The sequence below is a fragment of the Ceratina calcarata genome, unplaced genomic scaffold, assembly GCF_001652005.2.
Source record: "Ceratina calcarata isolate Rehan_Ccalc_2016 unplaced genomic scaffold, ASM165200v1 scaffold44, whole genome shotgun sequence".
NCBI lineage: Eukaryota > Metazoa > Arthropoda > Insecta > Hymenoptera > Apidae > Ceratina > Ceratina calcarata.
In genome coordinates this window covers 378,170-394,538 of record NW_017167821.1, presented here as the reverse complement: position 1 = coordinate 394,538, position 16,369 = coordinate 378,170, and the positions used below count along the sequence as shown (strand labels likewise).

Here is a 16,369-nt window from a genome sequence, read left to right as displayed (position 1 = left end):
TGCTAGCATTAAGTAATAGCCTATACATCCTTAAGCGTATCTAAAACAAATGATACTGTCCTCGTTCACGTTCGATACGATGGATCCAGAGTCAGACAAGGTTGTTAAACAAGAATCGGTACGAGAGCGAAAGGTCAAATTGCAATATGGAAAAATACATATTGGGAAAAATTCTTGAGGAGGTCATGTTAATTCGGTCAATCGTTCGGTCGATGTCGCGAATCGGAAACTCGTCGAGGCGGTGCTCGTTAGGGCGGCTCTCCGTTAATCCGGGTCCGTTGCCTAACGAGAAAACGAAAAAGGAAGGATGAAAACAAACGGACAGGGGTGGAACAGGGGAAAGCGTTCTAATTCCAGCTAGCGATATCGAGTGAAAGGCTTGAATAAGAGAAACCCTTCCGTTCTGTTACAGAAAATCCTGCTACCGTTGCGTCGTCATTCACGAGAAACACTCGAACGTTCTTCAGTACAAAGAAAGTAAGTACAATCCTGAAAGAACAGTGGAAGATTCTTTCTCCCGCTTCACCGTCGTCGACCTTCTAACAGCCGTTGTTTCGTTCGATCGATAACGATTCCTCGCTGGCCCGTAGAAATCCATTCATTAATTAGAATGCCGATCGGTAATTAAAAGCTCGAAGATGACGAGAGAGAACACGAGAGCGGGAGGAAGGTTCTGCCGGAATAATTCTCCGGGAAGAACTTAACGACTTTCGTCCGTTGTGCAAACCGGGGAGGGTTCAACGGGGAGCGAAGAACGATGCGGAAATCGAACGAACGAAACACCCGTTGACCCCTAGACAGGTTCTGCTAATTCCGAGGAGGGAGCCTCGTTCACGTTGGAAAAGAAATCGAGAGCACTTTGCCGGATTCTATCGCGCGATCGCCGCCCTCCTCGTCCCTCATTAATACAACGACAACAGAACCCGGATACCGAACTTTCTGGGACGTGATAATGGTTCTCGTTCCCGGATATTTATCGGGGTTCGTTATGTAGATCGTCGCAGATTATCGGTTCCAGACTGACCCATCTCCCAATCGCCAATCTTAAGTACGAATCGCAAGTTTACTACAGATTTTAAAAACTGTTCGGATACAGGGAAAATAGAACGAATTAATTTTAGCATAAAATGCTGATTCAAATGATTTAACATAGAATGTTGAAGCAAGTATTTCAATGTAGAAATAGGAATTCTTGGTAATTTTATTCATAGACGATGGAAAGTACTTTGCTAAAGCTCGCTAACAATACTTTGATCCTCTACGGCTCGTTAGTGGGCTCTGGAAAACTAGTTGGTGGGGTAAATATGGATCCGGATAAAAAATGGGTTAGCTGCGGGTGAAGAGCGCGTCTACTACTACGTCCGAACACGCTGTCAAAGTTAGTTTTAACGTTTTAAGTAGTTGACGCGTAGGAATATGGGAAGAATCGATAAAAATTAAAATTATAATATAGTTAATTCCATATTGAAGAAACGTCGGACGAATATTTGTTATTTATGAAGAATCAATTTAATATCCTAGCGACTTGGGAACAGGACTCGAGGTATTATAATCACGGAAGTTATCAATTTTAATTCACGAGAATTCATTCATTGATTATGTGAACTTCCTGTTTGATTAAAAGTTCATCGATTGGGAATCGTGATTTTATTATTATACTGCGAAACGAAGAGAAGGAAAATCTGTAACACCTGACGCGATCCTGGAACTACTTGTACACGGGAATAAACGTCAAGCAGGTGGAGTTTGGCAGTCGAGCCAAGCCGAAGAGGGAAGGAGTGGGACGGGTATCCAATATATAAAGGCCGAAAAACAGGGACATCGACCTCTGGTACCGCCCCCCCGCTGTCTCGCGTCCGCATTTTTCGACGATTTGTCAAAGTCCCTCGGGCCCCCACCCCCTATCCCCGTCTGCCGTCCTTTTTTTTTTATCGGATTTTAATCTGCATAGTGTCACATCGGAGATACCCGTTTTGCCTGCAGGCTGCGCTCAGTTCGGACCGGCGACAACGACCGGGAAAATGTGGGTCGTTTCCGTGGGAAAACCGGGTGGGTGGCGGTGGCCGGGAACTGACATGGCGACAAGGTGGATCGAGAAAAAGGCTCGTCACGCTTCGGGCGACTAAACAAATGGAAACGCGGATCCCTCCTTGATCACTCCGATACGCTCCTGAACGTAAACGCGATTCCCAGCGGGGTTTCGGGTTCGTTATCGCTTATTCGCTTCCCCCGGAGCGAGGAGAATAGGATTTTTTGGTTAGGGAACTGGGTCGAACGCAAATTGAAGAAAGTTTCAAAACTGAAAGAAACGCCTGCGTTACTGAATAATATTCTTCGGTTTCGTTAAAAAAGTTCTATTCGTTCTGAAGCAAAACACGCGCGAAACAAAAGTGCGAACACTCGCGAGTTATCTGGCGGCGAGCGTGAAGGAAAGATTTTAACAAGCAGCCGGCGCTGTCTCGCTGGCAGCCGGGGTAGCGGAAACTTTAAGAGGCGGAATTACTGTCAGCGCGGCGGAAAGTCCGCATTTTAAAATTTAATTGGCCGACGGCGTCCGCGTTTATCGCCGGATAAACGAACAGTTTGGACCTGCAACTTCTGCGTAAACACAAGACTGCACTCTTTTATCCTATTCTCTCTCTATTACCCCGTCTGTCCCTCTCTCTCGTTTTTGTATACCATTAATTCGCGTATCGCGAATCCTGGAGGATTTTTCGTGAGGAACCGGGCCGAATTCATTTTAATTTCGCTAACGCGACCCTCTTTCGTCCGGACTTTGTCGTTCGTGACCGAGGAAATAAAGCGGGGGCTAATTAATCAGCGGGACATACCTTCGGAAGGGCAAATTAATTATGTTGAAACGGCGGTCGGCAGCAATTTCGTTCGGGGGTTGGAAAAAGGAAGCGGCCCGGTCCTAATAACGAATAAATGACGATGAAAATTTGAGCAGGCTAGACGGTAGACACGAAAGGGTGACACGAAGCCGCGCCACGGCTTCCATGCGAGAATAAATAAATAAATGAGACGCGAGCGGGGATGGTAGAACGCGGGCGGGGGAAAGTTGGAAATAGGGGAAAGACACGACATTGCACTTTTTCCATTTCCACGCTTTGAAAATTACATCTGCCTACATTCTTCCTCTCGTCTTCCCCTTTTCTTCCGTCCTTTTTGTAGACTACGCTCCGTATACCGGTGCACGGTTATTCGTGTAAATAAATATTCGTTTATTTGAATAATTTTTAGAGCGTGACGGCGGAGAGACTCTTTGTATTCCGCAATTCTTTTTTCCCCGTGAATTTCAACTTGTTTGCGCCAGATAAATGCGAGCGAGAGCAAATGTGCCGGTATATTCAAAGAACGATGAGTCTCGTTCCAATTTTCTCCAACCCGTGGTTTAATAGCAAGTCCTGCTTTTTTTTATAAATATCAATTTTAACAAATAATAGTTTAAACGATCATCCGGTTTTTCTCGAGTCGACAGCGACACTTGTGCGTGGAAAAGTTGTCTCACCACTTTCCCAGTCAAGAGAGAAAAGAAATCGTAAAGAATATCCACGGTTAAACTTCCTCTCAGCTATGAACTTCCTACTCAGGAAGATTCATCATTGTTCATCTCCATGTCCCTCTTCGGACTCAACTTGTCAGCTTGTCTGTGGAAAAAACTAACGGCTGTTCGAAAAGAGTCACTATATCTGTACTACTGTCGCGTGCACTCACTTTGCGACACAATCGAACGACAATTAATTGTTTTGAAGAAAGGCAACAAGTTTTACAATTAATCATTGAACAAATATCTTTCCTTCGAAACGGCGACCCGAAAAATGATCATTGACTGTTTCAGCATACTGTCACGGGCGAAACTCGCTGTCATCTTTGTGCTCGTACATCACGGGCGATGCCCTGCTGTACTCGATGTTCAGGGAGGAGGCGACACCTGTGCCGTGCCCTTTTCGTGGACCCATGACCTTCTCCTATAACAGGGGCCACGGGACTTGCTCGGTGCCGGCCAGCAACGTCGACACCTGCACCGACGACAGCAGATTGCTATTCAGATACCAAGCCTGTCCCGACATATCGGCCTCCGAGAGCGCAGGTGAGCAGTCTATTGAAAAATCTTTCCCCTCCATTGATTTATGATTGTACTTTATGGACCTACGGAAGTCGTATATCACTATAATGTGATATTATTCATGTTAAGCGTTCATTCGAATTAGACGTAATTTAGGCACGAATAGTATGTAATTACTTGAAAAGTGTTGGTGACATTTATGGGGCTGGTACGGTTAAGAAACCATAATTTGGGGGACACGCGTCGGACGACGAAGACATTCGAAACTTAGCGGACCCGGTTCAGGGGTCGTACGCTCAATTAATGGTTGAAAAGGGTCAGGGGTCGGGACGCGATTAGAAGTGATTTTCGTCCGTGCATTCGTTAGCCGCGGCCAGGGACGAGGGAGAGCTCGATTTCCGGTGGAGGGGTACCGTGCGCTTTGCCATTAGACGCACATCCGATAAGGGGTTTGCCGAGGTAACGGTTTCTGCGGTGGAAAATTAAACGGAAAGACCCGAGAAAAAGATAAGTCGCGTCGAACATGTCACGTCTCTATCTCGGATGTCTTCCTGAAATTAACGATCTCGCGTCTAATGACTTAAAAAGTACAAATGATTTAGCAGGGTAGAAATCTGCAAGTAATCCTCGTGACTCGTATCAAGAGAAATTTTGTTTTAAGAGTAGCTAAGACGAAATGAATTATCTTTATCTATCCTCTAAGAAAATTACGTTGAACATCAAGATTTGTTTGGAGAATTATCTGAGCGATGAGAGATTGTCATGCAGAGTCGTTTAAAGTTGTAATCAAAGAACCCAGTGAACTTGGGACGGGATAACGGTTATGAAAGCAGCCGTACAAGGTCTGAACGGAGCAGGGTGCGGAGTTAAATAGGTGGACGAGCCGAGAATCGTCCCCTTCGGTCCGTAACGAAGGTACCCACGGTCGCAAAACCACTGACTCGTTTGCCTCCATTTGGAGTTCGTTAAAGTTTCCGATCGAAGGGGCGAACAATTTCCCTATTTTCGTAAAGGCTGCCACCCTTTTCGCAGCCTCGGACGAGGACGCAATCTTAATGGACAGAACGGCTCGGGCAACGAATAACGAAAGTTCTGCGGCCGGCAATTGGCCAAAAAGTCCGCAGAAATTCTTTAACGTTCGAAATTTCGCGAGACGACGCCAGAAGTTGTTAAAGCCGGGAATCTAAATGAAATCCGGCAAATTGTTCAGTTCCTTTGCTCGTAAACGCGCTGTTCGCTGGGGGAAAACAGTACTGCTAAAACAAAATGTAATTGAGACGCACGAAGCAGCTATTTGGAACGGGTCGAGATTCTGCGGCGGACAACGATCCGATTTTTGAAAATTCTTCAACCGAATCCAGCAAAGATCCGATTCGATGGTTACGTTCTCCCGGAATTGTTTTTATTCTGATGGACATTCTGGCCGCATGTCGACGTTAAATCGAATTAATCTCTGACGTGAAACACGTGAAAAAATGTCCAAAACGACGGGAAACGGACAAATCCTTTTCGAGTCGTTCTCATGATGTTCTGTGCGTTGATATTTGTTATGAAATTGCGATATAAAGAGTTTTGTTAACGTTGGTATAGCAATAAAATTAAACATACGACTGCCTACAAGCTTTAATCTAAGGGATCTCGTTTGGGAGAGGCATAAACTGTGGGTGCCGTTTAATCCTTTAGGTGGGCGTTATCCGACGAGAATTCGGCATAATTCAAGCTTAATTGAGTCACGTTCGTCCGGATCGAGGAAACGAGTGAGAAATCCGATGGCCCGTGGCGAACAAACTCACGGAATTTATTTAAAACCGTTCCGAAACTTGCGACATCTCTTCTCTCTCTCTTTCTCTTTGTTCCATTACATTAGAGAAGGTCTATGATAATACTCTCCTTATCACAAAGGTATTCCTAAATTCTATTGTCTTCAGTATTTGATATCGCGTATAAAGTAATTTAAGATTTAAGAGACCGAACGTGCTTTATTGATAAAAGTGAAATTACAGTTGAATTTCTGACCGAGTCGAGTGACCCTCCATTCTGTAAAACGCGTCCTCTTTTGAATTTTCAAATGAATTATACTCGAGACGCAGAATCTGTTAAACTGCGAGCGCGTTAAATCAAAGGCGAGCGTATTAAATCAAAGCAAGGTGCCCGGTGATTACTGTAATGCGGATAGGAACAATATATCGTTCAGCTGAATATAGTAGTACGTCAAGCGAGAAGAGTAACTGGCATAAAAACGTCGAAACTAAGCGTGAAAAAACATTAATCAAAAAAGCGAGAATGAATCGTAGAAACGGTGTTACTCGAATACATAAGTAAAGTTACGCTTTAGCACCTTGATTCAGATTAACAGCGTCGTCGCAGTAAAATCCGTGCGTCGCGCTTTTTACAATTTATTTTCTTCGATTACAATCTCGAATACATTTGAACCGAGCACACTTTTTGAACGCGTGTATAAAACATGACAAAGAGAAATGATGATGTTCTTTGTTCAAATATTCGCGAAGCAGAATAATAAATGAAGAAACTAATGATAGACTGTGGAGAATAATTGTATAATCGTGAAAGAGAATACTAGGTATCTCGAAGAGATCGGCAAATAGATACTGTTTGGGAATCTCCGACTAACGTACGTTAAAAGAAAAGTAGGAACAGATGACGGGCTGGCATATCTTGGACAATTATCGGCTCGAAAGGCCATGGATGGGTCGATACTATCGGTGGTAAGGTTTCTTCTTTCACTGGCGTCTCCGAAGGAGAAGAGGAAGAGACACCATCCACAGATCCCAGAGCGGCGCGTATCTAAATCACATCTCGCGGAAAACTCGGCTACCTCTTTTTCCTGCCATTTTCCTCTGACCCTCGCGTTGCGGCCATTCCTCTTTCGTCGTCTCCTTATTTTTCCTCACTTTAAAGGCAGCCGGGCTTCCTTTTTTTGATCCTTCGGAGGATGCCGCGAGCAATTTGCGAAGATTCGAACGAAAAAGCTCGTTCCACTGGCGGTCCTCGCTCTTTTGCTCGGATTCCGGCGTCTGGCCTCCTTCCCGAGTTTCCGTCGATTTTGATCTTGCCGATAAGTATCAACGTTCACGACTCGTTACCCTCGAGCGAAAATTGTTTATAGCAAACAGTATTTTAATTAAAATTCGTCAAAAGAGATTAACATGATTACTTTTCGAAACAGATATTGTCGCTTTACTATAAGCTTGTACTGTCATAAGTTACAGAAACGGAAGATTTGGTAGCAATAGAATTTTATAAAAAATCGTTAGATCAAAGTTCATTTTCACGGTTCGCTTCAGTCGCAAAGAACGCGACGAAATACCTTTTTCGATTGGGTACGCGCGGTTGATCCCACGCAAATAACTCCGATTCGAAATTCTCCGCGGAAACCGATTACATGCGGCGCGATCGCTTTCGTGCGTGTGCAAACGCGACTCTCCTCGCCGCGGACGGCGCGGCGTAGTGCGTCGCGTCGCCCGGGCCAGAAGTTAGTGAAAAAAAATAGAGAGGCTCGGGAAATCGTGCCAAACGAATTTTCCAATAAATGTAACTCTCGTTCAATTTGCACCAGGACGACATACAAAGGACCCGCGCGGGTCGGGTTGCGTGAATGAAACGAAACCGCCCCTTGATCGAGTTTTTCGCCCCGTCGATTGTCTGCTTTCGCGATACCGGTTCGACTTCGCTTTCGGTAGATTTTCCGAATTTTATCCCGCGCCACGCGATTATATTCAACTTTTTTAAACGTTCGAACGATTAATTCCCGGAAGCGAGGTGAAAGTTTCATCGGAAACTCGTTTTCCTATTTGCGTTTCAGTCGAAGAGCTGGAATGCCTGGCTACCTGGAAGGAGGGCAGCAGTCGTTACCTGGTCGGCCGTTTACATCACGGACACGCGTCGAGCAACGAAGATCGATACCGATGCTTCGTCTACGAGAAGGCCACGGCCGGGCAGACGGTGCAGAGCAATCTGCACAGAGCTGCCATGGGCATAGGAGCGATGGATCACGATGTCGGTTTGCAGACCGGACCGGTGCCCGAGGGCGCGGCCGAGATATACCGGGTGGCACAGAGCGGAGACGCCACGTGCAATGGCCTGTTCAGCCCCATGGAGGGATCCAGGATTATGACACTCATGAAAGGTATCTATGTCAATCCGCAACCGTTGTATCAACGTGCAATTTTGGTGAATGCACATGTACACATACACGTGTCTAACTTCAGAGTCGATTGAAATCAGAGAGCGTAGTCGATCCTATGTAAACGCATTCTACGTGTAGAAAGAGAATGTCGGTTTATACAGTTTGCAGCACGGTATGAGAAAAGGAAAAGCAAACGTGGGAGGAATCTGAAAAATTCAACTCCCTCGTAGCATCATTAACGGTACGTGTCAAAATGACGGTACAGCGCGAATATTTACAGGCTACTCCAGTCTCTTTTCTTGAAACCCGTGCGAGAATCTTTCTTTGTTTTTTTCGTTTCGGCCCCTCCGCATATTCTTCTCCCAGAATTTGCAAGCCCGTATCTTACTGCGTACAGTTTCACGGCAAACTTCGTTAACAGATTTCAGTCGAGTGGATTTACCGGGCCGGGATCTTTCCTCGCTTCAAAGCGAGGCGCCGGTTTCTTTGCCGATTCGTTTTAAGGCAGGACGCTATAATGCAGTGGCTCGAAGTTAACCGTCCATTATTTAAATTTCGATGACAAATCACCATATCTAATTTAGAAGACCAGTGCCCGTCTTCTGTCGTGAATTCGTATTGTTCAAAATGTTGGAGAGATTTATGTGAAACTTTGTTAGCGCACAGTCGAAATCTTAAAGTTCGAAGTCGGATAAAATTGACGATGGGAAGAAACAGCGAAGCGGTGGTAGCGAGAGACAAGCTGGCCCCGTCGCCTTGTAAGCGTCCCCGTCGTTAATACCTCGATCCTTCTTGTGGAAACGGGGAATGGGGAGAGAGCAACGCCGAGAACCAGCCCAGAAAATGGATTAACATTAAATCCTTTTCTCTCTTTCTCCGGCTCGGTTTCCCTCGCGGCCCTTTTCCCCTCCTGTTCCCGTTCGACCTGCTTCCCACTATACGTTTCTCTCTGGCTCTCCTTCGCCGTCGAGTACCTTTAACTGCACCGGCTCGAAAGTTTGTTCAATTAGCCTGGACTCTTCCACCGCAGAGTCAATACCCCGGGAAAATTACTCGACTGCGTTTTCATAACTGCTCGAAGCGTGCGGTTTAACCGGCGAAAGGGAACTCGAAGGCCCTCTCGGTCGAAGGTCGCCGGGGAAGACGTCTTGGGACGTCGAGACCCTCCTTCTCGAACAGGCAATTACGCTCGGCGATCCTGCTCGTTAATCGAACGAACGTGGCCCCGAATCTCCCTTCGACAATATTTAGATCGCATCCGCAGAACAAATAGAATTACTCGGACCAAAGAGATATCATGTTCACGGCATAAAATAGTCGACGACCCTCGACCATTGTCTTAAAGAGTAACCGAGCCTGGAACGGCGATAAAACCTTTGTTCCGCTAAAGTCGGTGCGAAACTTTTAATTTAAAAGTTAATAGAGTGAATCGAAGATTTTCTAGAACGTAATTACCGGTTTCGTTAAAAGTTGGCGGGGGTGGTTCGCGTCGTTATTGACGAGCCCCGGGAACTTGGAGGCTCCATGAATATTAGAAATCAATCGCGACACCCGGCCCGATCTCTTTTCCGTGTGCCTCGATACGGCGGAGTTACAAATTCCAACTTTCCGTCAGATTTTTATCGGTGTCGTTAAAATGCAGATTGGCAATACACGCCCGGGAAAAATAACTGGCCGGGGGACGGGCTGCTGTGGGGTACGTGCGAAATCGAAGAGAGACACCGCGGCAAGATAAAGGGCGACAGCGAGTAAAACAAGGGAAATGCCATTCGATTTTTACGATCACGGAATTTGTATCTCGCTCCGGTTCGCATCGCGGACTTATCGGGGGTGAGCCGCTGAATTATTTCCATTCTTCTCCAGGCTGTGCAACAATGCTTTTACGTGCCATAAAACTGGCCGAACGCGCACTCTGTCAATCCTCCGTTCCTGCACCCGACCCTCTCCATCCATTCTTATCATGCTACCTTCGCTTTTCCTTTTAACCTTTTCTTTTTCTTCATCCCTATAGTATATTTCCTCATCTTTTTCCCTGCACTTTTTATACCGTGTCCTTTAGCTCTCGGTCGTTACACCTCTTTTTTTTTTCGTCTCCCTTTGTCTCTTCCTGTCCCTTCTACTTGCTCTCTTTTCGCCTATCAGCCTATAGCCCGGTTCGTCTTGTTCCTTTTGTCGATACCCGCTCTCTATCTCTCTTTGTTATCCATTTTCCTCCGTCAACCCTTCCCCGGCATCCAACACTATCGAAGTGGCTCCTCGCGCCTGGATTTTACACCCCCGCGTCGGAAGTAGAACACGGTGGAGAGGGAAAGGGCCGCCGGAAAGGAGAGGGAAAAGAGGGCGAAAGGGTGAACTGGGCGAGAGAGATACTCGAACGATTCTGTTTCGCCATCGAATACCTACGTCGACGTTTTATCGGCTGTCGTTGTAGGAACGTCGAGGACTTTATGGGTCGGCGCTGGGCTGACTGCGAAATTTTCGGAGCTCGATCCCTGATCTCTTCCTTTTTTCTATTTCCTTCCTCGTCTCGATTTCATCGAATCGATAGCGAAGGTGTGAACAATTCGAATCGAAAAGGCCTTCGTTTAGAGAATCCATGAATATTGTCGCAATTCCTTAGATTTCGTTCCGGATCGAATGAAATTAAAGGAACGATGGTTGACTCGATTACCTTTCACGCACCACTGCGCTTTCGCAAATATTCCATCGACGGAAACGAACCGTTTAAAAACGAACAATCGAGAGTCTACGTTCTGAATAGGTTCTGAAATCGAAGCAGTCGACCATTCCATTTAATCATTTGAGTCGTTAGCGTATATATATTCTATAGACGAACGTGAATAATAAATTTCAGTCTCGCCACCTGGCCAGTGCCGATTCCCCAGCTGGTTGACAGGGCATTCCAGCGGAGGACTGACCTGGCACACCCTCGACCTGACCAGGTCCTACACGTTCCATCCACGCAACGCTTCCCTGCACGTAACCAGAACGAACGGGACTGCCTCGAGATTCGAAGGTAGTCCCCTCGATGGCCAATACGTACCTGGACAGGAAGATCAGGACGTGAAAATATTGTGCAACAGCATTAAACAGTCCAGCTCTGCCCAGGCAATAACCATGACTATGCTGGTCGCCCACTTCACTGTCGGATGGTCAGTATAAATTTCTTATCGTGTTTCAAGATGACGCATCATGTGTAAGACGTGCGTCAGCATCCAATAGAAAGATTTATCGAAATAACGAAAATTGTTTTCCTGATTTCAGTCGGAGCGGGTTCACGTGCATGAGTTTTTACCGGAGGGACGGCCACGTGATAGAGGTGCAAACCGGAAGCGCCGTTTCGAGACCGGAAGAAGCTTGCAGTTCGCCCCACTTCCAACAGCACAACATACCTTTCCTCACCTTAGTCAGTGAGTAAAATCTACATTCGATATTATAACTGTACGTTCGCATCGGAACCGGTCCGACGTTTCACTTCGCAACTAGTTCTTATACTTTGCATAGTTTTTTACATCTTTTTTATGATCGGGCAGCATTTTACTAGTTGAAAAAGATGTTATTCGACTTAGAAAAATAATCTTGGAGTATCGTCCCCTGAGATGGGCGATCGTTAAGAGATTTTGCTACCCCGAGGCAATATCGAGTTTCAGCGAGACGCGAGTGTTTGATCGGTCTTGAAACAGCGGGTTTGCCGGTTACGCTCGATTTGCGTGACCCTTGAATTTTATTAGGTCCGCGAAAAGAGGGAAGGAAAAAAAAAATATGGCTGCCGGAAACTGGCTCCGACGCCGATAAACCCTCGGAGAACTCGAACGAACGGTGGAAAAGTTTCCGGCGCTGTGTTGCACGGTTAGAGGATTTACTGCGGGCAACATCGTAGCCTCGGATGGAAAAAGGAGACCTCCTGTAATTTTCGATCGATTTCGACCGAGAAACGTTTCCCCGCTTTTATTGGCAGCGGCTCGTGTAGCGACGAAATTAACTTGCGGCCAACTTTCGGCTGACTCGAACCGTTCCGCTTGTTTGCCCCCGCGCGATTCTTAATACCGCGAAGAACTTTCTATTACCGACGCGAAATTATTAGATCGAAAAGTCTTTTCTCGTGAGACAACGCGGCGGCCCTCCAGTAATTTTATTTCCATGCAACTTGTCGATCAACTTCGCGTCGTTATATGTATGAATCATTGTATCAATGATCAAAGTCGATCTCACGGAAAAGGAGAGCTCCCGGTTTCTAAAAATTCCAGGACTGACTTGTTGACCGACTAGTTTTACTTTCTAGCGATACGTGCACGAACTCTCGTACAAATACAGGGCAGGATAATAAATGCGGGTGCGCGCGTGTCTGTGTTATGCAACTGGGATGGTAAACGAATCTTCCTGGAGAAATTGAATTTGTAGGGAACCGGTGGAGCGCGTCACGAAAATCGTTGAAACCGCACAAATATTTTGTTTCATCGTTTTCGACAATCCCGCGGTTTGGTTTCGTGGCTCTGTTTGTCGATCACCTCTTTCTTCGTTTGTTTTTTACTATCTGCGTTTGTTGCCATGTTCCAGAGGTGTATCGCGACCATTACCACCGCCACCATCGCGCCGCATCATCGGGGACTATTCTTTTTTAACCGAATTGTTGCGGTTTCGCCCCGTGATTCTCGTGTCAAAAGCACTTTATCGGTCGATCTTCTCGTTCCGCAAAAACTTGCCCGATCTGCCCGTATATTCCTATAAAAAACCTGCGACGCTTCAACTATTCAGTTGCAACATTTCAATTATATAGGAAAAAACGTTTCACCATTCAGAATTCATAAATAGACGGATATCACACTGGAGTATTCTTTTTTATCAAGCGATGAACGAGTTTGATTAGATACAAACTATTAGATAGGAGAAGGCGAAAGGTAAATTTTAACGTTTCAGCTATTCACATTCGCACGTGAAAACATTTCATTTCCTACGGATCTGCATCGTTCCACCTGGGGAATATCCTTTTGAGAATTTTTCAAGAAAATATCGTTCGGAATTTTCCCATTGTTTCTCCACAGTTCATTTTTGCTAGCTTCACCTGATACGAATGCGATATAGGTCGCAACGAAATATCCTCGTCCTGCGATCCGAACACCTTCTTCTTCTTCTTCTTCTTTTTCTTCTTCTTCTTCTTCTTCTTCTTCTTTTTCCTCTTTGTCGCAATTTCCACATCCTCGGTTCCCCGGGGGTCGGGGCTTGTAATCCCGCGGGAGTTATTGGATTCGGTTTGATCCAGTGTTCGTTCGCCCACCTTCTCGATTTCCTCGAGCAACCCGCCCAACCCTCGGAAGCGCGCCTTCCAATTTTTCCAAGAATTCGTGCTACCGGGGCTAATTAATCGCAAAGTCTACCGGTTGTCTGAACAACGTTTTATTTAACTCCTGCGGTCGAATCGCGTGCCAGTCGACTCTTTGTCAACCTGATACCAGGATCGAAGGCAATTTACCAAGCGCTAATTTAACAATTAGATACATCGATCTTCCTCCTTTAATTGATTTCATTTGTTCGTCGCATCATTTACGAAGTCCTCTGGTTAGAAATATATAAAATTGACAGATCAGCAATTACAAGTTTGAAAATACGATAAGAAAAATATCCTTGAACTTTAGAATTCCTCTAGTAATGTTTCCATTGCTCCACTCTACGAAACAGCATGATCACGTGCAGGTTTATTCGTAAAACAAGATTCGCGTTATAAATCATTTTTTATCTCGCCTTAATTAGGTATTTCTGTATCAACAATATTGATAGCCATTATCGATTGGAAAATATGTTTATGAAATATGCGATATGTAATTAAATATGCGATGAGATAATCGATCATCGGATTTAATCACGTTTTGTACATTTGATCCAAGCGCTCAGCGTTGTTTGCTAGTGTTGGCCAAAGGTATTACACAGCTCCTCTGAGGACCGCCGCGACAAAAGCTTAATTGCTCAGGGATTCGAGCTCGTTAGAAGCGTCCCAGTATTCTTCCGTGACGGTCATACTGCTTTCTTCTCTCCATTTATGTAATACAGGCGACGCTCGAAATAACCTGTCTCGTTTCCGCTCGTTACAATCCGCGATAAGAAATAAGATTTTCTAATGGGAATAGGAAGAAAATCATTGAGATTCGTATAACGAACTATGACGTAAGAGGTTCGTTTCTGATATAAACGACAGATAAAGAATGATTTACGGCGCCTAATTTATTTTCGATTAACGCTCGACTTTTGGGATTCAGATCTCGTGACAAATTGTTTCGCCTTATTCTTCGTTAGGCAGTGTTTTCTATGCCAGCCAAATGGATACTCGGAGAACATTACGCTTCCCTCCGGGGGTTTCACTCGCCGATCAATTCCAGACTTTGCTTCTTACCCCGCGTAACTTCGAATTGGCCGGCTGGTTATATAGCGACGTCGTGAGTGCACTTACACCGGCCGCTTACAATCGTTTCACTCATCCGGTTGATGATTTTGCTTCAACTCCGAGCTCTATCCCGCTGGGAACCACCTTTGCCACTTATTACGCTTAGTGAATCCCTGTCAATCTAACTTGAAAATGGAATTTCGTGATTGTTCGCTCGCGTTCGAATTAAGAATCGTTGGCCAAATAAAATCAAGCAAATTAGCCCGGCAGTTGCGACTTACGCAAGGAACCTGTTGTACGCGAACAAGAATAACTGGTTGCCCGGGGTAATTGGAAAGTTGGATAGGTAGGACGGATACAAGATGCGTGAATTTTCCACTCAATTATTTAATAAAACCCTGACACGAAACGTCCATTAACTATTTTGCTTCGCGTTTCAATTTTACGTATTACGAATTCAGAGCACTATGAATATATTCGTATGACAGTGATACATCTTAAAATACCATTCATGTCAATTATGAGTTTCTGTATAAAATCATATAAAACTTGTTCCTCTGAGACCGATGGCTTGATTTTATTCCGTCATGTCGTTGAATAGAGGAACCAGAGAGCTTTTCGGATGTATTCCATTCGTGTCAATTATGAGGTTCAATGTGAAATCGTACGAAACTTGTTTCGCTAAGGCTAATGACTTTTACTTCGTATATCGTTGAATACAGGTAGCAGAGACTTTGCAGCGTTCCATCAAAAACCGGATCAGCCAGTATTTTTCTTTCGTGCAGTTTCCCTCGTGGCGGCGAATTATTCGTCTCGGAAATCGTCGCGCCCCGTAATCCGGGCAGTTTCGTCTCGCGTAATTAACTCGACGAACAGGACGTAAAACAATAAGCCGACGGTATGGGTACGCGACAACAGGCGATCTGCAGAACGAAACGCGGGTGATCGAGTTAAACCGTCGGCCGCAAACGTTTATAGTCGCTGGCGACAAACGACAAATTCAGCTAATCTCGCCGATTTTCGGATACGACCCGTAGAAATTCCGGAAAAATTTTTCGTGCAATTTTTCACCGTCGCCGGAATACCAATGTCAGGACGCGCGTTTCTGCGCGATTGCTCATAAAAGTTTTGTACGAAGGAAAAAGCGGAGGAGGTGAGCCAAATGGCAGGCAAAGGAGGAACAAAGAGGTGGGCCACGGGAAAAGATGGATGGACGCTGGATGGTCCACTTTATTGCACCGCCCGGATATTGTATAGCTTATGGGGTAGGTACCAGAGCCTGCGGCTGGTACCAAGAAGAATTTTTCCCTGCGAGCCGAGTGATCTATCGCCCCGCGCACGATTACCGTGAATTTTCGACCGGTTACTGTCTCCGGCGGACAGAATCGATGCTCCCAAGTTATTCGGTTAAACTAAAACTTTCTCATCCCCCTCGGATTGATACCTAAACGAATCTCCTACAGCGAAATTACAAGTTCGCCTCGTCGAAACGAATTTATAAAAATGCACGAGGTATACTTGTACGGAAAAAGAATAAAATAAAATATTAATTCGTGAGTTCGTGTTTCTGGAAATATCTGCACTAAAAACGAAGGGAGGAACAGCGGGGCCGCGAATCGAATTCACTCCAGGTGGTTCGACCGTAGTCGCAGCTGAATTTGTCACTCGCAGGCCCCGCGGTTTTTTGTTTAATTGATTTATGGCACCGCACACCGATGTAAAAAATCGACGCGACGCGCGTAGCTACGCGGGCCATTATAAATCGCTTGCATCGACG

At 45.5% G+C, this 16,369-nt stretch overlaps 1 protein-coding gene and 1 long non-coding RNA gene across 3 annotated transcripts in view; one reads left to right on the top strand and one right to left on the bottom strand.

The window, feature by feature from the left end:
- Positions 1 to 16,369, bottom strand: part of LOC113464614 (uncharacterized) — a 104,247-nt gene that overhangs the window by 47,858 nt on the left and 40,020 nt on the right. The gene's annotated exons all lie outside the window — the stretch shown is intronic.
- LOC108627136 (uncharacterized) overlaps positions 1 to 16,369 on the top strand; it is a 192,452-nt gene that overhangs the window by 143,118 nt on the left and 32,965 nt on the right. For both annotated transcript variants that reach the window (XM_018028217.2, XM_026815359.1), the window contains exons 5-9: positions 413 to 477; positions 3,842 to 4,093; positions 7,893 to 8,216; positions 11,071 to 11,368; positions 11,481 to 11,626. In XM_018028217.2, the coding sequence (XP_017883706.1) occupies positions 413 to 477; positions 3,842 to 4,093; positions 7,893 to 8,216; positions 11,071 to 11,368; positions 11,481 to 11,626 (1,085 nt within the window). The remainder of the gene's footprint in view (positions 1 to 412; positions 478 to 3,841; positions 4,094 to 7,892; positions 8,217 to 11,070; positions 11,369 to 11,480; positions 11,627 to 16,369) is intronic.